We start from the raw sequence: 27444 nt of genomic DNA, 5'->3' as shown, positions 1-27444 counted from the left end.
TAACTGATTGGACAATGTACATGTGTTTAATAGAAAAGAGACATTAACTGATTGGACAATGTACAAGTGTGTCATAGAAAAGAGACATTAACTGATTGGACAATGTACATGTGTTTAATAGAAAAGAGACATTAACTGATTGGACAATGTACATGTGTTTCATAGAAAAGAGACATTAACTGATTGGACAATGTACATATGTTTCATAGAAAAGAGACATTAACTGATTGGTCAATGTACATGTGTTTCATAGAAAAGAGACATTAACTGATTGGACAATGTACATGTGTTTCATAGAAAAGAGACATTAACTGATTGGACAATGTACATGTGTTTCATAGAAAAGAGACATTAACTGATTGGACAATGTACAAGTGTGTCATAGAAAAGAGACATTAAATGATTGGACAATGTACATGTGTTTAATAGAAAACAGACATTAACTGATTGGACAATGTACGTGTGTTTAATAGAAAACAGACATTAACTGATTGGACAATGTACATGTGTTTCATAGAAAAGAGACATTAATTGATTGGACAATGTACATGTGTTTCATAGAAAAGAGACATTAACTGATTGGACAATGAACATGTGTTTCATTGAAAAGAGACATTAAATGATTGGACAATGTACAAGTATTTCATAGAAAAAAGAAACTAATGGCAAGGACAATGTATAAGTGTTTCATAGAAAAGAGAAACTAATGGCAAGTACAATGTACAATTTTTATAGAAAAGAGACATTAACTGATTGGACAATGTCCAAGTGCTATAGAAAAGAGACATTAACTAATTGGACAATTTACAATTGTTTTATAGAAAAGAGAAACTAATGGCAAAGACAATGTACAAGTGTTATACAGAAAAGAAAACCTAAGTGCTTTACACAATGTACATATATTATATACAGCCAAGATAAATTAACTGTTAGGACAACGTATTGTAAGTAATGCTTTGCTCTTCTAGGAACTCACAGCAGTGAATTGTTATATAAAACTACAGTAGCCGAGTTGGTACAAATTCCGATTTGTAATACAAGGATCCCTGGTTTGATACCTGTTCAGGCCAGCTCAGTAGGTCTGCCTTTTTGAGTCCTTGAGACATGCACATATCTCCAATTTCCTCCTAATGATCTAACCAAAACCAACTAAACACTAACAAAATTTCAATGTGTATCACCTATTTCATCAATCCAGAAAAATTATTACTTTTACTTTTTGTCCTCCAAGTCTTCATACACACTGAGAACTTTCTTTCAAGTGACAATTTTGCAAATTGTTCGTATTTTAACAAACTGTAATGAAATTTCTTACTAATAATAATTAGAACATCTGAAAATAAAAATAACATGAAACATTACAAAAATTAAATATCAGGACAATACATTCTAAAATTGCTCACCTTTTTGTTACATAGACAATGGAAAATGAAGATGAAGAGTCCCTGTAGACTGTTGAAGATGGTGAACAGATATGCCATAACCAGCATCTCCTGACTGATGTAGAAGTATCCAAATATCCAGGTCAATCCCAGAAGCACCTCAAGAGCCAAAGCTCCCTGGATCCATCCCCTGAAAGAGTAATAGAGAACTAAAGTAATGCCCATGTCAAAGTCCACTGCAAATCCTGGCTACAAGACCCATATCTGCTGGTGTATTGATGCAATAATAATTAATATGGTACATTTTAGCAGCAAGAGTCATGTGGAATTTTCTATTGGGCAAGTACGTTACTGACGTTTTTTTATTAGAAGCCTACATTAAAAAATACCAGCCAGGCGAGAAATCTGCAGCTTGTTCTGCAAAGAATAAATATTTAATTGTTGGACATGCAAAACCCTTTATAAATATTGCACTGATACAAATCAGTCAAAATCGCCAGCTTCTTTAGTTAGCTATCGCCCATTTTGTTTTCGGGGGCGGTGGGCTCAGATTATTTTAAACAAAATTTTCGAGCTCTGATTATTTTTTCCATTACATTAGTTGAAAAGTGTAAATATCTTGAGATGAAAGAAAACAAAACTATCTCGGTTCGAAAGAAAATTCAGCCCGCAGCCCTAGAAACTGAAACAGTTAGTCCTTTTAACCTTTCTGTGATGAAGTGTGTTCATTGCTCACCAACATTTTTAAACGCCATTTGTTTCATTATTACATAAGCAATCCGTATTTCATTCAAGACTGAGTTTATTCTGCAACGAAAAGTCCAGGGAACCAGACTTGATGTTGGTTGGTTAGTAAAGACTGAGTTTATTTCTGCTACGATAAATGCAGGGAACCAGTCCTAATGTTAGTTGTGAGCGAAGACTTAGTTTATTTCTACCACAAAAAGTCCACGGAACCAGTCTTGATATTGATTGGTTAGTTTTTAACGGCATCTTCAACACATTGCTGGCTATAGCATGCCGAGGAAACGAGATGATGAAGTCTTTCACAAACATACACCAGGAGCAGCAGACACGGGCTGGCTTGGGCGTGTATGTCTCTAGTATGACATGGAATGTTAGTCAAAATTATACATTTTTTCAGCTTAAGCTAAAGTCAAACTTGTCATCAGCTGAAATAGTTTATCTCAAGCTAAACTATTTCAGGTTCAGGTAAATTTGACTTTAGCTTGACGCAAATTTGATTTAAGGTTAAACTAAAATAAATTAGACTAAGCTAAAGTCAATTAAAAAGTTTGTATAATTGTAATCTTTCATTAAGCTAAAATATTTTGGTTTATGGTAAATTCACTGTAACTGTAACTAAAATGCATAAGTATGGTACGCATCCAACGCACCATCTTTTTATTATGAATCAAACACCCTCCCATCTGAGCTACCGTGGCATGGCATTCTGGAGAGTCTTGAATGTTTGGGGGTTTTTTTGTGTTTTTTTACAGGCATAGGAATACTTATTTTAACAATAAATTCCTAATTCAAACATTTGTCAATGTGGTTAGGGGAGAGAAATATCATTAAACATGGACTTATCATGACCTTGGGTTAATTTTTCATTGGATGAAGAGGGTTTTGACGGTTCAAGAAGAATTAAGTAATTTCCCATTGGTTGAGCTAAGTCGTTGTCAATAGGCAATTTTCAAAATAAATAGAGTAGTAGGATCTGTCAGCCCTATTCATTTGGATATCCTAAATAAAGTAAACATAGGTTCGTTTCATTTTCTATAAGATATGCACATTCCTTTATTAAAGCAGGATCTCCAGTGGGGATATCCAGGAAATACGCTCTAAACGTTTAAACCTGTGCAAAAGTACGAAACTAAGGAGCTGAACCTATGTCACCCTACATCTTTAAACATTTTTGTGATATGTGTTGATGTTGGATTTACCAATTATTAGTGTCTTCGACATGAATCGCCCTTTGTTGTGGAAAATTGTGTTGATATATATCAGGGGTAGGCGATTTATTTTACACAGCGTGCCACAATCTTCCATATTAATTATAAAATTAATGAGCACGTGCCACCAGAAAGAGAGTAACACTGTTAAAATTGAGATTTTTGGCTGCCCTTTGCGTGCCACACAAATCCACTTGCCGTGCTACTCTATGGCACGCATGCCATAAGTTGTCGACCCCTGATATATATCGTTGACTGATGTTAGTTTTGTGCAAAGAAGCATCTGAGTGATTTCATTATTCGAACTGGATGTAGACGATGTCTTAAGCAAAATTGGATTACGATCTCCACGTTGACAACTAGTAGGTACTTCAGTGTGCTTTTAAACGGTAGCTATACAATAATGCTGGGCTTTTGTTGTTGTGTGAATTTCAAAGCTATTTAAATAATGCATATAATTAATTTATATTTAAATAATACACTTGCTAAAATTCTATAGCGAACATTTAATTCTCGTGAACTGGGTGGGTTAATTTCACGTGATGTCATAACGTAGTTGCCGTTTTTCTTCGGATTGCATAGATACGGAATCGGAACATGGTAGTAGGTGATATAGATATCTGTAATAAATTGTTGGAATACACACATACACATACACACACACACACACAAACACACACACGTTCTCTGCTAATTATGCCTATTTCTGCAATAATTTCCTTGAAATGAAGACTTTATTCCAAAAATGCAGATAACAATGATTTTTTATATATACTAATATGAGTATCAATTTTGTTGAAGGATTTGTGGCTCTATTTAATGTTGCAACCATTACATCAAAATTTTCTTCCAAGTCCAAAAGGTAAAATATTATCTTAACACAATACGTTACCTTTTGTAAAGAGGATGACTGCAAAATCATGCAAGTCAAACCATGCTGGTAAATGTGCCAGTAAAACCATGAACATTTGCTGACAATTTCTTACCATTATTCTGTCAAACCATGCTGGTAAAAATGCCAGTAAAACCATGAACATTTGCTGACAATTTCTTACCATTATTCTGTCAAACCATGCTGGTAAATGTGCCAGTAAAACCATGAATATTTGCTGACAATTTCTTACCATTATTCTGTCAAACCATGCTGGTAAATGTGTCAGTAAAACCATGAACGTTTGCTGACAATTTCTTACCATTATTCTGTCAAACCATGCTGGTGAATGTGCCAGTAAAACCATGAATATTTGCTGACAAATTATTACCATTATTCTCTCAAACCATAAAACCTCCAGATCAAAGCTTCACAATCGTCATGCTGATGCTGACTTTTAACACAATCATGCAAGTGATGTAATTCAATCATCAGGGAGACTCCTTTAAAAAAATTGCCTCCCCCCTCCAAGTGAGGACATAATCTCACTGATGCCATCAATAAAGTACTTATTTACTGGAGATATTCTTGAAACAAATCTCTGTGAAATGTAGATGTCTCCCTGTAGGCTCTTCCAGAATGACTACCAATAAGGATAATGATAACATTACTGTAAATCATTGTCACGGTAATTGAAGATTGATGTCATAGTTTATGAAGATCGATGTCATAGTTAATGAAGATCGATGTCACAGTTAATGACGATTGGTGTTAAAATTACTGACGATCAATATTACAGTTTATTTAGTTCCTGTAAAAATGCAATTTCCTCTTTTATTTTTATAATTGCCTTATTATAGTGAAATTTACTGATGTATTGTTTTTCTCTGAGAGCTCCGTGGTCGGTAAGACATATAGAATTTTGGAAAATAAGGTGAATATATAAAATTTGAGGACATTATACAAATAGCAGGTGGTTCTTCCATGCATTATCAGTTTGAGAGAGAAAGACTGAGGATGTAGAATGAAGATGGAAATTTTACGATGCAGATATCAATTGTTCCTACATGGCAAGCCAAATTTAATCACTTTCTTGTGATTAAATTATTGATACAATTCTAAGTTGCCAATAAAACAATGTAGCAGTAGCCAAAATTACATCAATAAATTATTTTGTGTTGCTAATCAAAACAGATGTCTCTTTTTACAATGAACAAAAAGCAAAGGAAAATTCAGTAGCCAAAATATATCATTTTAAAAAACTTTGTAGCAATATGGCAAAATTAGAAGAAAATGGCCATTTGGGACAACGCTGATCCGAAGATTGCAAATTATTCAAAATGTTCAGAAATCCCACATAGTACAGCATATATCTTATAACTGAAACTACAGGAAATATAGCATATATTATCAGGTTTCAAAACTTGTATTAACAGAAATAGAAGTTGATTTCGAAATAGATATTTTTTTCAGGATAAAGTGAGATATTCTACAAAGTATGCAAAGGCAGTGGGCATTAAAAAATGTATACTACTTTATCCTGAAAAAAAAATTGATTATATATTACTTATCAAAAAACTATTTAGTACCAAGTTTATATATATATATATATATATATATATATATATATATATATATATATATATATATATATATATATATATATATATATATATATATATATATATATCATCACAATCCTCCTCTAACAATAAACATGTACTCCACTTATAAATCATTTTGTCAAATAGTTTTGTTTCAGAAAGCCATGTCCATTTATTTACAAGCTATCTCCACTATTCAACATTTTACTAGGTGGACTCTTTGTGCTTATTATAGCATAATTGTTCTGACCGGGCCTCACGAAAGGTACAGGATCACTTAGAAATTATATATAGGAAATACATTTATGAGACATACAGTTTCTGAAATGAATTTGAATTTAGCTTGCCAAACTTCAACCAGTGGAGCTGTAAGATCAAAGATGAAACATCAAGGTACCATGCATTAGCTTAACTACCATGGTAGTTTGAATGTATGCAACAGATTTTACAATGAAATGATGAGGGAAAAATAGACATTTTGGTAGAAGAGAATGAATTGATTCCTTTAGTGTTTGAAGCAACAGATCATAGTAAAGGATGGGATTTCAAGTCAAGATGGTGACAGAGTGTACTGCAGTATAGATTTCTAAATCTGTGGGTCGTACGTAGGGGAAATAGTAACACTTGCATCCATTGGGTGATTTTAAAACGATACCTACTTTTGACGCTTAATAACCTGCTGCAGTTTGATGGAGTGGGGAGTCCTTGACACAAATCTAAAGATATAATTAGTACACAAATTTACACAGCACTGTAATCACATAATTAAAACAGACCAACATGCTTTCGTACTATATCAACATATAGAAAAATACCCCATAATTCAAGTCACAGCTCCGTCTTTCATGATGTACGTTATTTTTGTTTTCTTACTTTCTTTACAAAAGAATGTGAACGATGCTCTTTTACACATTGTATAATATGAATACACGTATAATCACTTCACATAAAATAGCTGTTGCACCATTAATATCACTGAATTCGAAGCAGAAAGAAATTGCTAATATATGCTCGACTGAGGAAAAGTCGTCCCAGAATTCGGAGAGTAGAACAAGAGTCCCTTGAAAAGAGTGGTGTTATACTGGACAAAACAAATTGCCAGGATTTCCAGATAAGACTATTTCTTCCTTTAACTGATGAGTCTTGAAACCATCTCTGATATTCTTCATCAAAAACAACATTTTCATATTAGCTAGTGTGGTGAACATATTGGATGTCAGCTTGGCACTATTTTCATTAGGATAAAGTAGACATCATGAGAAGTCTTTTGTTGAAGACCCCATGTCATAATGATCACCCATTCAAGGGAAGTACTGACAAAGAGATTTCACGAGAGCTGTCATGGCAGCCATATTGAATGTACAATTGGCACCATTTTCTTTTAGACAAACCATAACTCGTAAGAAATCTATTAACGAAAATCCCATTTTGAGATAGCAATTCATTTGGGAGGAAGAGAGATGACCTCAATGACGACCATATTGAGGACTGGTTATTTTCATGTAGAACCAGGCAGACACCACAACAACTCTTCTCCTGAAAACCCCACGTCAAGATCACTTTCCTCCAAGGAGGAGTAGCTAAAGCAAAATTTTCAAGATGGCAGCATAATGAACGTCAGATCAGGGGCATTCTCATTTAAGATCAACAAAACATTGTAGGAAGTCTATTATTGAAATCCACATGATACTATGACCATAATGGACGTGATACTATCACCATTTTCATTTACTACCAAGTAGACATCATAAGATATCTTTTAGTAAAACTTTATTTTGATACGACCATCCATTCAGGAGAAGCAGCAATAACAAGAATTTCGAGATTGCCGCTATACGGTAGCCATACCGGATGTCACATCGGCACCATTTTCATTTACAACAAACTGGATATCATAAGAAATCTTTCTGTGAAAACCCCATGCCAACATAACTTTCTATTCAGGAGGAGTTGCAATAAGACGTTTTACAAAGGTGGCTGCCATGGCGACCATATTGGACTTCAGATAGGCGGCAGCATTTCTATTTAGGACCAACTAGACATTATAGGAAATCTTTACTAAAAACCCGATGGGTTTTTTTTTTTGGTTATCTTGTAGGAGGAATAGCAATAACAAGATTTTCAAGACAGCCACTGTGGAGGCCATATTGGACCCCGGATCAGCACCATTTTCAATCAGAACTAACCAGGAATCATAAGAAGTCATTCAGTAAAACTAAAATTTGATACAACCATCCACAAAGGAGGAGTAACGATAACAAAAGTTTTTCAAAATGGCTGCTTTGGAGGCCATATTAGGCCTCAGATAGGTACCATTTTCATTTAGGATCAACTAGACGTCATAGAAAGTCTTTCAGCGAAAACCCCATGTTTATATGGTCATCCACTCAGGAGGAATAGCGATAACATTACTTTTACAATGACCGCTATTGCAGCCATGTCGGATTTGTGAGCAGCACCAATTTCACCTAGTACCAACTATACCATGGGATGAATGTGCGTGCAAAGTTTCATGCCCATCCTGCACAATGTTTAAAAGGTGTAGGGATAACAAACTTGTACTAACGGACAGACGGACATCAGACCACAGACGGACGATGCGTGGACGGCGGACAACAGATCATTCCATAACCTCTTCTGTTTAATGACCAGGACAGCCAAAAACAAAAAATAACTTACTTCAGATTCCACTGGTTGCCTTTCTCTCGTGCGAATACATATTCAGAGTGTTTGCAAACTGTGCTCATCGCATACACAAGAATCATGGAATTAACCTAAGAAAAGAAAAAGAAAGGAATTTAAAATTTGCTTTAAAATATTTATAATACCGCTTTTATCTGATGGTAAACATGCACCAGCTGGTAAGTCCCTTCCAATCTTTTACAAAATTTAGGTAAATATTTTTGTCTTAGAAAGCCTTGTTCAATGACATGCCTATCAGCCAGTTAACAATATATTAGGTGCCTCCTCCTCCCCTGCCTTAACGTGGGAGAAATAATGTAAGCATAGTACATGTTTTGACTGTAAAAAAAATAATTCTCAAAGTCTGTGCTCCTATCAACACTACACACAAAGCCCTGGTTTTGCACTTGATCGTTTTGGGTTCAATCCCAGACTACCACATACAAATGGATATATAGTGGTCGCCCTTCAAAAGCTGGTTGTTTTCTCAAGGTTCTCTGGTTTAGTTGACGTGACACATTGTTATGGTGCGGGAAGTCAATGACACATAAATGTATAACTAGTACGAACGTTTACACAGCAGTGTAATTACAGACTTTAAAAATTTCTAATCCAAAACAGTTTAAATTTTTCCTAAGGGAGTAAATATCTCTACTATTATATCTTAAAATCAGTCCATCTTCCGAGCCCATATTCTGTACAAAATTAATAGAAGCATATTCGCGTTCCTTTATCTAAAGTCTAATATGTTTCCGCCTCACCACCCACCTCGTAGCTGGAGCTAGATATTTCCATAACAGAGACATCGCCATATTTATATAATGTAGTCTAACACGCTTTAATTAAAGCTTACTTTTCGAACGAAAATAAGCGATTTTACGCTGAATTATTTGACAAACAATAATATGTCTTAGGAAATGTTCCATAAAAATTAGAAGACATTCGGTGAAGAAAGCGATTTCAGTGTAACTTTATGGATGAACCAGTTCGGTCATTTCTACTAAAATATTCGTCTCCCTTTGTAATTAAAATAAATAAATTCATTTAAATACGCAGCGTAGAACTAACATTTTCATGCTATAAACTACGGTAAACTTGCAATAAAACGCCGTTCCATGTAGCCTTCAAAAATATACCGTTCTATATGTGAGATCATCTTATTCTGGGGTAAATCATTTATAATATTGCTATTACATCATTTACTATGTTACATAATAAAGAGATCGTGTTATATGGAGGCGCATAATAAGGATGGATAACTTTAACTGGAAATTAGGGCCATGACATTTCACCTTTTGAACTTAAAGTCAATTAGCTTTCTCCACATTGCTCAATGGAATGAACTTTATGCAACATTTTGTTAAATTCTGCAATAAAGAAATTTCTAAAATACGTGAATTTTTCTTAAATTCTTGTAACTCGTGGAAAGACGCCATGTGTGGAGGGCAAAAAATGTAAATAATTATCGACAGTCTTTTGACTTACGACAAAAAAGCACCTGTCCATTATGAAAGACTATGAGAGAGAGAGAGAGAGAGAGAGAGAGAGAGAGAGAGAGAGAGAGAGATGATTACCAGTATTATAAATGCAATCGGACCGGCGAAACTCCAAACGAACATTCGTTCCGCAGACAACCAGCAACTGTAAGAAATAAAGAAAACTCATTAGAGGGCAAGATTAAGAATGTTGGTGTCATTTGTGTTGTATAAGATTATTGTCCTTGATAAACATAAAGATTTTCTATAAATAAATAAATGAAGATGGCATCATGTGCCACCCAGTCACATTATCCTGACGCCAGGCCGACCAGTCCTAACACTAACCTCTTAATGCTGAGCGACAAGCGAGGCAGCTGCAAGTACCATTTTTATTAGTCTTTGATATAACTCGGCCGGGGTTCGAACCCTCGACCTCCCACATCAGAGGGGGACGCTCTAACCACTTAGGCCATTGGAACGGTTGAACCACGCAGAAATTTCCCCATATACAGTTTTTGGTATGTAAGTGAGAAGAAACAAAACTTATGTAAAGTCTCTATTGGCCTCAATATAGGCACAAATGTTTCTTGATAAAATATTCTACTTATTTTTCTAGAAATAGATAATTCACACAGTATCAAAATATTTGAACCTGTATATACATGCATTTTTTCAGATAGTATACCGCTATTTGACGTAGTATAATCCATTTATTCAGATAGTATACAGCTATTTGACGTAGTATAATCCATTTATTCAGATAGTATACCGTTATTTGACGTAGTATAATCCATTTATTCAGATAGTATACCGTTATTTGACGTAGTATAACTTACTGCTTATCTGTACCGTAGCCATTATAATTTATTGCTGCAGAAACTCCAACAATTATAAGCGGAATTCCTGAAAATAAAAAATATGAATGCTGAGTGGAAAGAATGAATTTAAACAATACGGTTCTAATTTATTTACTTTTTCTTCGTATTTCCCAGTTTTTGACTAAATATTTTATAAAGCAATTAGCGGAATGTACATTATTAACCCGCCTGAAAATCAAGTGAAATGTGCATTATTTTGTCAATGGCAGCTTTTGCGACGCAACAGAAAGTAAAATTTTGTAAATAGTAACTTGTAATAGTTTCGCTACTGATGAAACCCCCTACAAACTACGTCACCGGAAGTGATGCATTCCGGGAATTTTAAGATGCCATGATGTATTTTAGCTTCGACTGAAGGTACGTATTGCTTTAAATTCTGCATTAATCAAACCTTTGAGAATAAATGATGATGTTTATCAAAGACAACATATTATAGACTAATCAGTTATCTTTGGGTATTGTATGGCGTGTACTTTCTGCAAACACCTCAACCAATCATCCGCTGAAATGTTTGAAATTATCAGAGGCGCGTAGGACGACTATTTAACAGCGATAATACTCTGAAAACCTGCTGACTTTGGTTCACTGGGTATTTTTGTATGAAATCTTTTCAAAATACGCATACTTTAAATGAATTTCATCGAATTGACAGTTCAGTCAAAAACGGTGCTCAAATTTCCGGCAACGCACCACTTCACGTGTCGTAGGATGTAGGTCCTGGATGACCATTGATTGTTTCCGTCAGCACAACCAAACATTAAATGGAATCAGCGTCTCCATTTTTAATACTATCATAAAATTCTTCTCTACCCCAGAGGGCAGTGAACAGTGCAAGAACAATCATTTTGTGATCGTATAATTCTAAGAACCTATACTTGTTGAAATCTGAATATGTTAATATCGTTGATTTTGAGGTATTTGTACAAGTCAAATGAAAAGCATCGCACCTGGTGTGATTGTGCAAAGATGTAGAACACTATCGGCGCCATTTAGGGGAGATCTGACATGATGCTTCAAGGAGTTTCAAATATTCCTGTTAAAAGTAATCCAACACTTCGTGAAATTCAAAGAACTTGAGCTGATTACATCGAACGTCTAAACTAAAACTTATTCTTACATTATAATTTTTTAAAGCAAGAAGAATAATCTTACATAGACTGTATGATTTACATGAGCCTTCTGTAACATCTCATGAATACCTTGCCTGTACATTTGGCTTTAATAACATTTTACGGAAGGTGGAAGTTAGCGCTGATTACTACCGATTATTTATATCTGTAAAAAAAATGGAACCTGATTTCAGTCCAAGGAAGATTTCAGGTGAATGATAAATTTTCTTTGGTATTGAGGAATATTTGATTAAATTTTCAATCATCAAAGTAAGATTATTAGAAGATATAGAAGATATGCAGGGACCTGCAGAGGAGAAAGAGATAGTTACTCACCGTAACCAAGTAGATAGTAATATTTCAGTCTGGATTTTGCACTATCAAACACTTGCACCAGCATGAAGAGAATGTGAACTCCTTCTACAAACATCCATGTAAACGATGCGAGGAAGAAGTAGTGCAAGACACCTGCTATCACTGCACATACTATCTGTAATCGAATGAAAGATAATATTTATTGTCCGAATATGACGATGTTAACGGTTAAATGGATGAGTCTGCTTTATCTATTAAAATTTATATCGAGGTAATTTTCGTCTTTCGCATTTAGTTTCGACCGACGTTTGAATCTTGTGAACCATATATAATACAACGATTATGTAACCAACCTTGCTGATTTGGAACTGTCTTTAGTTTGCGCGTTAATTAAATGATCAGTTGAACTTAAAATTTCATCCCACTGTGAAATGTAATAAGATCTCCACAGCTGTATTAGGTGGATCGGTTTCTTCAAGTACCTCTTCGTGATCACGGAATTCGCAAAAGACTTGAGATGTTTCAGCAGAGAGAACAAACAGCACTATGTAATCTTAAAGAAACCACGTGTATTCAAACCCTCGCATACTTTATTACGTCTAACTGAAGACATGAAATCTACTTACTCTGTGTCCTGTTTGTTCAACTCCAGCAAGGAAGACGATCTCGGCCACAAACAAACAGAACACTAAATGCTTGTGAATTGAGTTACGTTCGCTCTGTATAACGCTACAAAATAGAAATGTTTATCTAGACAAAGGAAGATGATAAAAGTCTGAAAAACAAAGACGTACTTTTAAAGTGAATCTTGTATATTCGTCTTTTTTACAATATTAGAATATAATTGAGAGCGTATATGTATTTACATATTTTCCCACCTTACATTCTTGCTTTTAAACATTGGGTAAATTAATTTAGCTAATCAATCAAAATTTACTTATACATCTCACGTAATTTCAAATGAATCGTAAAGTAAATGACGAATTTCGGAACAATACATAAAACACACATAGTGTTCATACCGTGATACACTGCAAAAATTAAACCAAATGTTAATAGGTATAACGTTCATTTCGTGAAACATTTATGACAATGGTGTTCATTCCGCGGCTGCGCAACGAGTACACTTTGTCCTAGTAACTTGAGCCATAAGAATAGAAACATCAAAAATATGTCATGGCTTCGACCATATAAAGGCAATTTTTTAAATTATTCATTTGATTATGTTTTACCCTTCATGTGACAATTTCAACCTTTTGTATTCGAGTAATAAACTGCATATTATTGTCACAAATATAAAAAGGATTTCATTTTTCAAATGAGTAATTATGTTTAAAATAACGAAAAAAAGTGATGTATTAACTCCAGCAGTTGGCACCTACAAGCACCATCACTATCATATCTAGGCAGGATAAATCCGCAGCTTTTATCGTGTTCTCGCTGCTTCTAAATGTGGTCGCGAGATCGCAAAAACTGACACAGGCCGGTTCAAAAAGTAAAGAAAATTCTGCATTTTACCCATCATACACTACGGGAAGACCTATCACTACGTTTAAATTGTGTATCCCAAGACTGATTTAGAATAGTCGTTGAGGGGACGACATCATGGTCTAACCAGTTGCAGATAGCAAATTTACTCATTACCAGCCCAAGATAATAACGCTCTCCAGTTTTACGCTGGGAAGAAATTAACACACAAGCGACACATTTCGCATATGAGACGGCTTATCAGCACGTCTTTAGACTGATTTAAATCCAAACAACCTACACTTACCTGTGTTGAACAATATATATAGTTACCTAATAAATTGAAAGGTGATCCAGCTAAAGAACAGACAGATAATGGAAATGATGCAGCCAGCATAAGTGATGTAGGCCAAAGAAACTTCATGGAAAGACGCCATCTGTGGACGTTAGAAACACTAAGCTATTATTGACAAATATGCATTCAATTTTTTTCCAAAAAGAGAGAGCAAACCAAACGAGTTTTTATTATAACCGAGGATACAGCCGCTTTGAATACAGGTAATTTACCTTTTCTATATTCAATATACGACACTATTACATGGATGTGGCTGTCGTGAAATTGTTGAGATTAAAATAAAATTCCAGCCTAATCACAGTTAGTTTAACGCTAATTACAAGTATTTCTTTTGTTAAATTACACACATGGCAAAACAATAATGATGGAGAAATGGTTACACTTTTTAGCTTCAATTTTTTATTCGTCGTGAGAAAACACTGAAAACGTCAAAGTTCGCTTGTTTCTGAAAGAACAGGTGGAAATATGACTTAAAAAATGTGCTTATAATCAAATGGTCGCGTACATCTATATACATACATGTACTGAGGGAAAATGTTTATATGGAGTACATGTCATAAATGCTATATATCAATGTACTGATTATGTAGCTAATTATCATACCTCCATTGAGTGAACGTCCATCAGTATGGCAAAATTTGTCATGTGATCGCATTCGCACGTGGTGTAAGTAGAGTTATAATCAATTCTTCTGCAACCCTCCTGGGACCAGGCTCCAACATGGCTGAAAAATATGAGAATATAAATTATTTATCTCATATGTACAGCAAGACCAAACTTGTCTATAATACGCAGAACAAAAAACTTGTTTATGTAACAAATTAATTGGGTTTGACAAGTATAGCTCTAGACTGACATTTTACAATGTCATTTATGTCGATTTGTAAAAGAAAGCAGAGATTTGTATTTATTTTTTAACTTCAAGCTGATTTTTATCGGATTTAACACTTGAAACACATTGCTGATATGACAGAAGAACGTTGTCATAGATACAACTAAAATCTGAGATTTATACCAGTTTCAAACTGCCCTTACGATGAATGGAGCTGTCTGTATATGATTCATCTTGTGTATATATTTGGATATCTTAGCGGAAAGGGAATGAACGCGTCTAGCAAGGACTAGTTGATACAAGACTTTTAATTACATATTCCACGCTCTTGTTTCTTGTCAATACAATATTTTATTCATGATTTAATAACACTTATGAAAAGACCCAACTGCACGATCTTTTTTAACAAAAATGGATGAAGACATTGAAAATTAAAATGATAACCCACTAGCCTTTTTTGAAATCACTTCAGACATGTATACGTTTTTCTAATTTGTTAAAAGCGTTGAAAGAATTTGTATTGTCTTTGTTAGATACGTATCAATTGAAAGAATTTGTACCGCCTTTGTTAGATACATATCGGTTGAAGAATGTTTATTGCCTTTGTTAGATACGTATCGGTTGAAAGAATTCGCATCATCTTTGTTATATACGTATGGGTTGAAAGAATTTGCATTGCCTTTGTTAGATACGTATCGGTTGAAAGAAGTTATATTTGTTAGACACGTATTTGTTGGAAGAATTTGTATCACCTTTGTTATATGAGTATATTTTGAAAGAATTTGTACCTCCATTGTTAGAAATGCATGGGTTGGCAACAAATTTGTCTCGCCTTTGCTACAAATGCATCGGTTGGCTATAAATACGCATCGCCTTTGTTACAAATGAATCGATTGGCTATAAAAAAAAATGTATCGCCGTTGTTACAAATGCATGGGTTGGCTATAAATACGCATCGCCTTTGTTACAAATGCATCGATTGGCTATAAATACGCATCGCCGTTGTTACAAATGCATCGGTTGACCATAAAAACAAGCCCCTCTTACAATTATTCTTGATGGCAAAATAATTAATTATATAACTAGAATTCAAGTGATTACTAAACAACAGCAAGCAGGGCTGACGGGGGAAACTGATGAAGAAAAGTACTGTATTTAAAAAACAATAGAAGAGACTAACGCGCAATGTCACAAGCAGAAAATAAAACCATTTTAATAAATAACCTAGTGCATTATGATGTTCTATTTTTAAGAGTTCCTACATTTCTATTTTACAATAGTCACTATCATAGTTCCAGTTATGCTTACACACAGTACTCAATTTTATGCAAAGCAGGAAAAAAAAACGCTCCTCACTTATGGCATTAAAACACGATAAACATTATTTTCTCCATCGCCCTAGTATGTAAAACGGGTCGATATAAGTATAATTAAATGAACTTGACTGGAAACAAAATGGGAAATTTTAAATACAAGCAAGAACGTCTGGTGTCTGGGAAGCATGTAAGCAAAGCTAATTTTTGTACATACCCTTCAGAGAAATTCCAAAAGGAGCAAAGTGGACTGGCATGAGAATATATCATCTGAAATTAGAAGCAAGTTAAAATTATAAAATGCAGTCAAGAAAGGCTATTTGGAATGAAGGTAACCAAGAAACGTCACGATGTAAAATAAAATATAAGACTAGAATACTTCAGCATGAATTAAAGAGATACTTATAAGGAATATGAAGTCACTGAATCGACAAATTCGAGTCAATTTTGATGAAAAGTTTCAAAATCAAAATAAAATAGTAGCAAATAATGCAACAACTGGTGCAAATGCAGAAAATATTCTCAACAATAGACTTGAGAAAGAAGAGCATATACCTCATCCGTTTTAAATGTAAAGGAGATTGGTTTGGGAAGCTTGACTAGCCCTTCGTTTCCAACTGATGCACTGACTACTTTGCTCAGAACTTTTCCATCTAATGTATCTTTGTCAGAAGATGCCAGGAGATCTCTGATATCATCATACGAAATAAAAACTAACTTCGCAAGTCCGCCTACAAGAAAAGGCAAGACAAACAATGACTGATAAAACGTGTCATAAACCCATTTCGTACGTTTTATATTAAACACATAATGACATATTACATACAGCTTTTATATTAGTCGGTATGCTGAATAAATTTTATATGCGACGAACACTCTTGAATGATCCTCTAATTGTTACACGAGATATACACTTCAGTTCTGCAGTAACTGGTAATGAACATACTGCACGGATAAAATCAGCATGGAATCAAGAAAAGATTGCTGTCGTTCTCTTTAAAGAAAACGAACAATTAATATAGAAGATATATTCTGAAAAATACATGTAACATCGGAATCTTTTTTAAAGAAAATGCCTTGTAGTAAAGATGTGTCCCTTGCATCTTAAGTTTAATCAAATAAAATGTTTTGTAGTAAAGATGTGTCCCTTACATCTCAAGTTTAATCAGATAAAATGCTTTGTAGTAAAGATGTGTCCCTTACATCTCAAGTTTAATCAAATAAAATGCTTTGTAGTAAAGATTTGTCCCTTACATCTCAAGTTTAATCAAATAAAATGCTTTGTAGTAAAGATGTGTCCCTTACATCTCAAGTTTAATCAAATAAAATGCTTTGGCCAGATAATTCTTCATCCATAATTCGGGAAAATCACGCATTGTAGCATATACTCTTAGAACTTTAATACAGAAAATATTAAGGTAAAGTTTAAAATCTAATCATATATGTAATGTAAGAAGTGCTTTTGTGTACCTGAGCTATACATGTCGAGTACATCCTTCGGCAGTGATATTATATTTTCTGTAGACCTTCCATACACTGCTTTATTTCCCGGCATGGTATCCACGTCAATGACTTGAAACTCAATGGCTGAACAAAAATGTACCTCAGTAAAATTCAAGCTACACCAGTATACTTAATAAGTAAACATTCAAAACAAATTTTCAAGGTTCAATTGTCTGGACCATTGAAAATAATGCGGTAGAGATTTTTATGTATCCATGCAAAACACACATACTTGAAACTGACCATATGAAAAAGCGTTACCTGATGGTAGCGAAAAAACATCATGATAACAAGTGAGGAAAAGCTTCGTTCTACCTTCGAAGTGTAGTAGTAGTAGTAGTAGTAAATAGCTTTTAACATAAAACTATAATATTGTAAGTCACCGTCTGATATTTTTGCATAAAACTTTGCCCCCTCCCCACCACCAAAAATAAAACAAATTAGTCGAAAAAGATCATTCTGAGAAAAATAAATTAAAGTGACCTTATAAATAAATTGCGTTCATCAAATAATGACAAACATAAACTCTTCTAAATAGATAAACAGCTGGAGTTTGTACAAAATTTGGATTGCATTTCAAGCGTGCGTAAACAGAAGGGTTATCATTACATATTTCAACAATTCTTTACAAATGACTTTCTGGTTGTGCAATGTTGCTGGGAGGAGGCAGGAAAGAATGCTTTCAAATCGGTAATAGAAATCGAAATCCCTTCAAACATATTGCATGAATTCGAACAGTCTTTCATTGCATCCGCTGAAACTTGACAGAGTTCTTTTGTTCTCGGCCGACAAGTCTGTAGAGATAACAACACACTATGTTGATGTTCGATAGAGATCATAAGAATAAATATTTAAAAATCTTTACGTCAAACATAAAGAGCGTGATATCAACAGGGATTTATGGTTCCCACCATTGAAAGTAATATAAAGCTAGGGTAAAAAATTAAATGCCTTTGGACACTTGGTCAGAAAACCACATTAGGTCCAGATGAACGCATGATTGATAGTGGGTTAGAAGAAAATGTAACCAAAGACAATTTTATCTCATTGGTCTGGTAATTACAAAGATTAGAGAAGAAAAATAACGATACCCATTTTTTCCGTTTTAATCTCCTTTTTGGTAGCCTCTTTCAAGTTCTTCACCAAAGCTACAGACGTTGATTCAACTGATTGCATAAGTGATGACGTCACGGCAGTTTGCGTTTCAGCATCAATTTCCTTCCAGGATGGTTTGTCCTTTCTGGCGACAATATTGCTGCTAATCCTGGCTATGTTCTACAATTCAACAAGTTAAAAAGAAAAATTAATATTACAAAACATCAACCACTTCCATTTGAACAATTTGTGAAAAGTGACACTACATTTAGTCTGAACGAGGTTCCGTAAACAGGCCACACAATACCTCAATTTCTTTGGCTTGCAAATTCAATTACGATTTCTTCTATGGTCAGATTTAGGTAATTGTTGTCGTAATTATCGGTAAATCTTAATGGGAAAAGAACTGAAATCATAACACAAAAGATGCACATCATTTTTTAAAATCAACTCATTAAAGATTTCTAAAAATACCTGAATGATGGTTGTAACGGTTGTGGCATTGCTGGAATCTATATGGGCTACGGCCGAGATGAGTTTTGTTGACTCCATCAGGTCTTGTTGAGAAAGACTGTCGTTAGTGTCCTCCATCGCATTCATCAGCATTTCAGTAAACCGGACGGCGCCTTGCGAGTCATTACTATTTCTGATCGAGGATGCCTAAAGAAAATTATTACTGTGTCTCATGTTTGCAATAACTGTTTCCAAACAGCTAAAGGATATCCTTTCATCAAACTACCGGCAATGCAATTAATTATTTATATAACTACTTTATGAATTCATGTTACAGTATAATTAAACATCATTTAGTAATCAATATATTATAAATCTGATTCCTAGACAAGAGCTCGAACACTAATTAAGCCTGCTTATCCGGATGACAATGATTCAGTTTATCCATATTATCATAAAAGTATGGATGCGTTTCTTCCTGACATCTATAGAACAAATGTTTCCACAGCAAGCCTTACTAAGATACTAAAATTCGAAATAAAAAATTAAACTCTATGTCAATGAGGAGCTAAGTCAGCTAGTATTTGACCTACATCAAAAAGCTAATTAGCTCAAGATGTGCCGTACTTATACCTTTCTTATTATGCTCATGTGACAAAACAGCAATGCTGCAAGTTCTGAACAAAGTACATTAGTATATGCTTAGTGAGGAGTCTATATGTTAGCATATACTTAGTGATGAACCTATATGCTAGCAAATAATTTGTCAGGAACCTGTATGTCAGCATATACTTAGTGAGGAACCTATATGTTAGCATATACTTAGTGAAGAACCTATATTCCAGCATAAACTTAATGAGGAACCTCTATATTAGTATATACTTAGTGAGGAACCTATATGCTAGCAAAAAATTTGTCAGGAACCTGTATGTCAGCATATACTTAGTGAGGAACCTATATGCGAGCAAATAATTTGTCAGGAACCTATATGTCAAGATATACTTAGTGATGAACCTACATGTTAGCATATACTTAGTGAAGAACGTATATTCCAGCATAAACTTAATGAGGAACCTCTATATTAGTATATACTTAGTGAGGAACCTATATGCTAGCAAAACATTTGTCAGGAACCTGTATGTCAGCATATACTTAGTGATGAACCTATATGTTATATACTTAGTGATGACCCTATATACTAGCATATACTTAGTGAGGAACCTATATGTTAGCATATACTTAGTGATTAACCTATTTGTTAGCATATACTTAGTGAGGAACCTATATGCTAGCAAATAATTTGTCAGGAACCTATATGTCAAGATATACTTAGTGAGGAACCTATATGTTAGCATATACTTATTGAGGAATATATGTTAGCATATACTTATTGAGGAATTTATATACTAGTATATACTTAGTGAGGAACCTATATGTTACTATATACTTAGTGGTGAGCCTATATGCTAGCAAATACTTTGTCAGGAACCTATATGTCAGCATATACTTAGTGAGGAACCTATATGTTATATACTTAGTGATGACCCTATATACTAGCATATACTTAGTGAGGAACCTATATGTTAGCGTATACTTAGTGAGGAACTTAAACGTTAGCATATACTTAGTGATTAACCTATTTGTTAGTATATACTTAGTGAGGAACCTATATGCTAGCAAATAATTTGTCAGGAACCTATATGTCAAGATATACTTAGTGAGGAACCTATATGTTAGCATATACTTAGTGAGGAACTTATATACTAGTATACACTTAGTGAGGAACCTATATGTTACTATATACTTAGTGGTGAGCCTATATGCTAGCAAATACTTTGTCAGGAACCTATATGTCAGCATATGATTAGTGAGGAACTGGCATGTACATCGGCTTTTCATTCAACATCGAAATAAACTTGTGAATATCAATTTAAAATCAAAATACCTGATCAGAAATTATCTGTATGTTTTCAGAGATACATTTCTTAGTGTCAGGTTCACCATCCCAACATACTGTGGGCTGCTTTCTGCATTTCCATGTTGCAAAACCTAGAACAAATAGCGAGACGTTTTCGGTTATATTGTAACTGTGTTCCCATCGTTTTACTGATCCATTATGCTCTCAGATCAGACGTCACAGAATGTAATCAGAATCAGACGAAATTACTTTGTGTAGTAACGTTCTAACTTAGACGGCTCCATTCTCTGTACTCTCCTGTTTTGAAATATCAGTTTTAATTATATTTTTAATAACTGAATCTTGTTTTTTAAGACTTCTGATTTCAGATACCCGATTCCAAAATTACACAGAGGCCTCTGACGTACGGTAGATTGAAATTTGCATGAAAGAACTGAAAGAACAAATTTTATAAGCAAAAGGACTAGTTTCTTGAAAACGCTTTCATTACTAAAATTTAAGTCAGATTAAACCTCCTGAAAACTCTGGTGTTGCTTCCACCAAAAACAAATGTATTACATACAATCATGATATTCAGAAAAGGTCAGGTTTCAAAGAATGTGGCTTGCGCTTTTATAACAAGAAGCAAAACGCGTCCTGTAGATTATGCTGATATTGTTCTCCCATAGATTCTTTTTCTACTAAAATCTAACGGATAAGGTCGATTGTGAGACTACAGCCCAGAAACCATTATCAAAATCCGTCGAGATAAATATATTTACCGTTTTTATTTGGACAAGAAACCTTTGCCAATTTTCCAGGTTGCGTTTCTGGCCAGTTGAACCCCAAGAATGTCACTGAAGGACAAAGATCTTCTGCAATAACGCTATAGCAACCGGAATAATCTTTAATATCATTTTCATTATGTTGTCCTTGTCCGTGGTCTTCATTTCCCTTTGGTTCTCTGGTTGTGTCCGTTATCGTTGTATTTGAAATCGGTGGCACTGTACTCGATGTTGTGGTCGTTGGAACCTTCGTCGACTCGGTTGTATTTTGAAATAGGTATGTGTTTAAGCTTATGGTCGTGGAGACAGGTTCATCTGTTTGAGTTGAAGTCGAGATCCCTGGTGGGAATTTCGTAATAATCTCTTGGCTTGTATCAACAGTATCTGTTGTTTCAGGAACATTTCGTGTTGTTTCTGTTTTAGGATCTGTAGTTTCAACTCTGTTTGATGAATATGCCACCGAAACATTGTTTTTACGAGTTGTTTCTTCCGTCTGTGCTATTGGATATTCCGTTGTTGTTAAGAATCTGACAGTGGATGAAGTAGGTGGTGGTGTTACTGGAATCAATAAATGCAATTGCTTAGAGATAAAACAGCATCAACAGCCCCTTGTATATATAAGTTTCTCTGCGATATTTATACACTTGCAATGACCCCTATTGCACATAAAAGAAACAATTATTTTGCTACTTTCCACACCATGCCTGTCTTTTATCAGTATGTAAAAGGTAATTATCATTAGCGAAATGGATTTAAGCTCCTGAAACATAAATTACGATATGCCAGATTCGACGAATATGTATTAAAGCATCACTGAAGTGGAGATTACTCATACAATATCAGAAAGAGGATTTGTTAAACATATAATATTTATTTATTTATTATGTGATCTCTAAGAAAAAGACTCAAGATGATTTGAGAGGATTTCCAACGCTTTCCGAAAAATAATGAAATTTCAATAATTACAAAGAAGCACGATTTTTTTTTTTACCTTATATATTAACAAAATAGAAATGACAACTTACATTTAGTTTTTTCACATATATATGGACGGATGGCGTTACACGATTTGTCATTCAGTTTGATGTCAAAGCGCAACTCTCCGCAATCTTCATCGCCACTTCCATTGTTTGGCTCCCCCAGAGCGAATGGCCTGTGAAAAATGGTAATATTTTTTTAGATTAAACCACTCTGCTCTGAAATCAAATATTTTGCACCTGATTATTGCGAGGGCTTACAGTCTAAAGAAATTAGAATCTTTTGAAATCTACCATCTAAGAAAATCTAAAACAGATTTTTATAAATATACATACCGCACGGTATTATTTTGTAGTAAGTCGGATTCGTTTGCCATTTTTGAATTCATGTTAAGATTCTGTTTTAACAAAACTCAAGTACAAAATATGGCTTCATACAGTGAGTTTCCTAGACTACTCTTTACAATAGTTATATCCGTAAGAGAACCAAGCTGTCGCAATATGAGCCTTTATAACTCTGAAATGTATTCGTCTCCCTCTAACATGGGCATCCCACCCGCAGTACAAATGTGAGCCCCAAAAATAAGAGGTTTCTCATGAGGGAGACGAAATATGCTAATTTGGTGTAGGACAAGGTCGTCTAATTAAAAGGGTGACCTTTCATAAAAACGCTTCTAAAGAAGAGGACTACTGTATGTACATAAAAATGTATTAAGCCAGAAAACTCTATTTCAGTACTTGAAGTATATATGCCTTTTATTATACTATGTTACACTATTATGATATGTTACATTATTATGCTTTGTTTTATTTTTATGCTTTGTTTCATTAGTATGTTTTGTTACATTATTATACTTTATTACATGATTATGCTTTGTTTCATTATTATGCTTTGTTACATTATTATGCTTTGTTACATTATTATGCTTTGTTTCACTATTATGCTTCGTTACAATTAGTATGCTTTGTTTCATTATTATGCTTTGTTTCATTAGTATGCTGTGTTACATTAGTATGCTTTGTTTCGTTATTAAGTTTTGTTTCATTTGCACCGAGTGGAGAACGAGTCAGTACAATGAGATAAAATGGGTCTGAACTTTACGACATATCAGTTGTAAGCTCAGTATTTGCTTAAAACATATTGGAAAACTAGTGGAGGGGGGTCAACTCACGTGACTTTAGAGACGAGTGCACCGCCATCAAGCCATTTCCATTCCTGGCTAACCCTGTTGAACCGTAACCCAACCCACCATTGAAGTAGGGTCTGAGAGGTTATTTTCTGTTTCAGCTCATGTTTCATCTTATTCTGTATTGACAGAAAAAATGGTGAAATAAATATATAAATTCTGGTAATTTATTACAATTGAAGCAAAAACTTTCCACATAAAATAAAGGTCTTTGTTAGCGTTCACATTACCGCCAAAATAAGGACCTTTCTCTCTCTCTCTCTCTCTCTCTCTGCTTTGTCGGCAGGGAACCGAAATACATTTAAATACATTTACATATTGTTTCTTTCTGCTTAATGTATATCTAAGGAATTGTACTTGTTTTAAAAAAAAACAGGTGTCTTTATCAATTGTCTGGAATTAAAAGTACGATATGAAACTTATTTTACTTCCTCCAGATGAATACGTACTCTGATAAGGGTTGCACTAGAAATAAACGTTCAGCAGCCGTGCCTAAACTTCTGCTCTCGACTGGTGATGTTATATTAAAGTCTAATAAGGAGAGACACTTTCCATCTGCACACCAAGAGCTCGAGTTAGAAAGCAGGATGTAATTTTCTTACCTCTAGCAATCTTTGAGTCTTTCTGTATTTTTATTTATTTATTTATTTTGGACTCTCAAACTAAAACATTTGCCATTAAAATTGTAATTTTGCAGTCATATCGCTACGATGTCTGCAGTGTGACAATTTATAGCGATGTCTAGCACTGGGGCATTATGCCGCAGACATGTAGCATCATGTCTCACCCAGACACATTATTCTGACACCATGTCGACCAGTCCTAACACTAACCTTGTTATGCTGAGCGCCAAGCGAGGCAGCTGTTAGTACCATTTTTTGTAATTCTTTGGTATGACTAGGTCAGGGTTCGAACCCACGATCTCCCGCAGACCTTCTGACCACTAGGCCACTGAAGCAGTCTCATCTGAGTGATATTCCAAAGACAAAAAGTATGTGCGCGTCTTATACCGGGATACCTCTTTCCTGAAAAGACGGCATAATGCCCCATACTTTTACAGATTCGGGGACAGAGGGACGGGCAGCGTTACATTGTCGTTTTATCCCTTTCTTTCTCTCCGGAAAGCAATTTGGATAATGGCTATATAAATTAGTAAAGCTAATAACACAATGCTCCCTAAACTGTTTACCCACTTTCGCTCTTAAAGGATAATTAGCCCGTTACGCACTACATAAGATGTTCACGTGACTCTTTATTCGGATCTAATCCTGAGTGTCTCATTATGTAAACTGACTGAGGACAAGAGTTATTATTGCTTATATTTATCAAAGCCAAATAACTTTTCAAATTCTGTGATGGACTGAAATAATACTAAACATTTTTATTTGTCAAAACGGTAAAAGATACGTGAACATTTTTCTCAGTTTTGTGAATTACTGAGCTTAACTCCTACGGCAGCGATGTTACGTAATCTAGGTCAAGCTTGAAAGCCCCAAAAACCGGATAGTGAAGGCGACGGGAAATTGAGGTTCGTTTGTTGTTGTTGTCGTTGTTGGGTTTAGCGCCATTTTTCAGCACACGATATGCATAGCGGCCAGTATTAATGGTGGAGGAAGAACCCGGGAAGAACCACCGACGCACGAGAAGCTACTGGCAAGCTTTCTCACATACCCACATTGGCAGAGTCCTAGACTCGAACCCACGCAGACAGAGGTGAGATGGCAGTGATCCGTAACGGTAAACGCTTTAGACCACTCGGCCACTCGGGGACCCGAGGTTCGTTTGTAGAATAATACAGACATTAGACTTTAGTGGCAGTAAACGAAGGTGGCGAAAGATAGAGGGAGTTCTTTAGCACCTTTTCTTCTGCAGAACCAATGGAAAGCAAGTTTGCTCCTTCTTCGGCACAACTGTTTTGGGCATCTTCCCAGGATTTTTGTGGAAACGTCACGAACTTGTAACAGGAGCGATGAATAAGTAACCAGTGTCCGGTACATTCCAGATCTCCCTGAGACAGGACTGAAATCACACCAAAATAAAAAAACGAATTAAATTTACGGATTGAGGATAAATTAAAACAATGTTTATCTTATGACAGTAGCTAGTACAATCTAAAATCAACAACACTAGAATAAAGGAATGATGAATTGAACTGCGTCCGATTAGAATAAGTAGGCATTTACGTGCTAGTGGCAAAATGTGTTTTGTTTGTAATAACCCTGAGTTATAGCTTGTATATATATATATATATATATATATATATATATATATATATATATATATATATATATATATATATATATATATATATATATATATATATAATAATAACCCTGAGTTATAGCTTGTCGATATGTTTTATCCATCTATCTATCTATCTATCTATCACAATCCTCATCCCGATTGATATTATCGTTGTCAGTGTAATCGTCATTATCATCAACGACAAAACTGTTGTGTGTCAAAAAAATCCATTTCGTGCACGTGTGTAGAAACCCAGGAAACATATAAAATGCATGCTTTTCGTGCAAGTGTGTAGAAACACGGGAAACATATAAAATGCATGCATTTTGTACAAGTGTGTAGAAACCCAGGAAACATATAAAATGCATGCATTTTGTACAAGTGTGTAGAAACCCAGGAAACATATAAAATGCATGCATTTTGTACAAGTGTGTAGAAACCCAGGAAACATATAAAATGCATGCATTTCGTGCAAGTGTGTAGAAACCCAATAAACACATCATACATAGCTCAGGAAGAAGTACTGGTAATTCAGATGCGTCAAAAGTTTGAAGGGTATTATTTTTTTCTATGTAACACGTTTACATTTTCAAGGATAAGAAAACTACAAGAGCCAAATGACCTGACCTTTCTAATATATTTTAATCATAAATAACCCCCACTTCTTTGGGTATCTATGTATACTAATGTATGTCAAATACATCTGATGCATGTCGGTATTTCATCTATCATCATTTTCCCCTTACGTGTTGGCGTAACACTAACTTTTGAGTACATACCTAAGGGAGTAAACTTTAAGCGTGAGAACTGTCTTCTTAGTTCACGGCTGTGTAACATGCAATGCAAATTATAAGTGATGTTATCTCATTGGGGTGCATATGTAAATGACATTCCCAACCAGTAGCTGTCATCAAATTATCCTTGGCACAGTTGCGGTTTCAGTTTTGCACTTGGCAGCTGTTGTTTGGCACGTAGCAGACTTAAACGACGGTACTTCTATTTTCCCCTTTATTTAGGAACTGCGACAAAAGGTAACTTTAATTAATTAATGTCTATGACATG

At 34.7% G+C, this 27444-nt stretch overlaps 1 protein-coding gene across 2 annotated transcripts in view; it reads right to left on the bottom strand.

The window, feature by feature from the left end:
* LOC149807589 (adhesion G protein-coupled receptor L4-like) overlaps window positions 1-27444 on the bottom strand; it is a 99198-nt gene that overhangs the window by 6022 nt on the left and 65732 nt on the right. Inside the window, exons 2-20 of one of the 2 annotated variants that reach the window (XM_089968481.1) lie at window positions 25997-26157; window positions 24124-24257; window positions 23000-23127; window positions 21972-22532; window positions 21238-21341; window positions 19314-19499; window positions 18836-19019; window positions 17712-17828; window positions 16797-16972; window positions 16459-16511; window positions 14700-14820; window positions 14075-14178; window positions 12901-13003; window positions 12296-12449; window positions 10809-10875; window positions 10069-10135; window positions 8492-8586; window positions 6472-6528; window positions 1404-1572 (exon numbers count right to left, since the gene is read on the bottom strand). In XM_089968481.1, the coding sequence (XP_089824607.1) occupies window positions 1404-1572; window positions 6472-6528; window positions 8492-8586; window positions 10069-10135; window positions 10809-10875; window positions 12296-12449; window positions 12901-13003; window positions 14075-14178; window positions 14700-14820; window positions 16459-16511; window positions 16797-16972; window positions 17712-17828; window positions 18836-19019; window positions 19314-19499; window positions 21238-21341; window positions 21972-22532; window positions 23000-23127; window positions 24124-24257; window positions 25997-26157 (2741 nt within the window). The remainder of the gene's footprint in view (window positions 1-1403; window positions 1573-6471; window positions 6529-8491; window positions 8587-10068; window positions 10136-10808; window positions 10876-12295; window positions 12450-12900; window positions 13004-14074; window positions 14179-14699; window positions 14821-16458; window positions 16512-16796; window positions 16973-17711; window positions 17829-18835; window positions 19020-19313; window positions 19500-21237; window positions 21342-21971; window positions 22533-22999; window positions 23128-24123; window positions 24258-25996; window positions 26158-27444) is intronic. The other variant, XM_089968483.1, reaches the window with a different exon arrangement.

This window comes from Sinohyriopsis cumingii, chromosome 1 (genome assembly GCF_028554795.1).
Source record: "Sinohyriopsis cumingii isolate HCF-2022 chromosome 1, ASM2855479v2, whole genome shotgun sequence".
Taxonomy (NCBI): Eukaryota; Metazoa; Mollusca; class Bivalvia; order Unionida; family Unionidae; genus Sinohyriopsis; species Sinohyriopsis cumingii.
The sequence above is the reverse complement of the archived record's forward strand: the minus strand, read 5'-3'. Positions and strand labels throughout refer to the sequence as shown.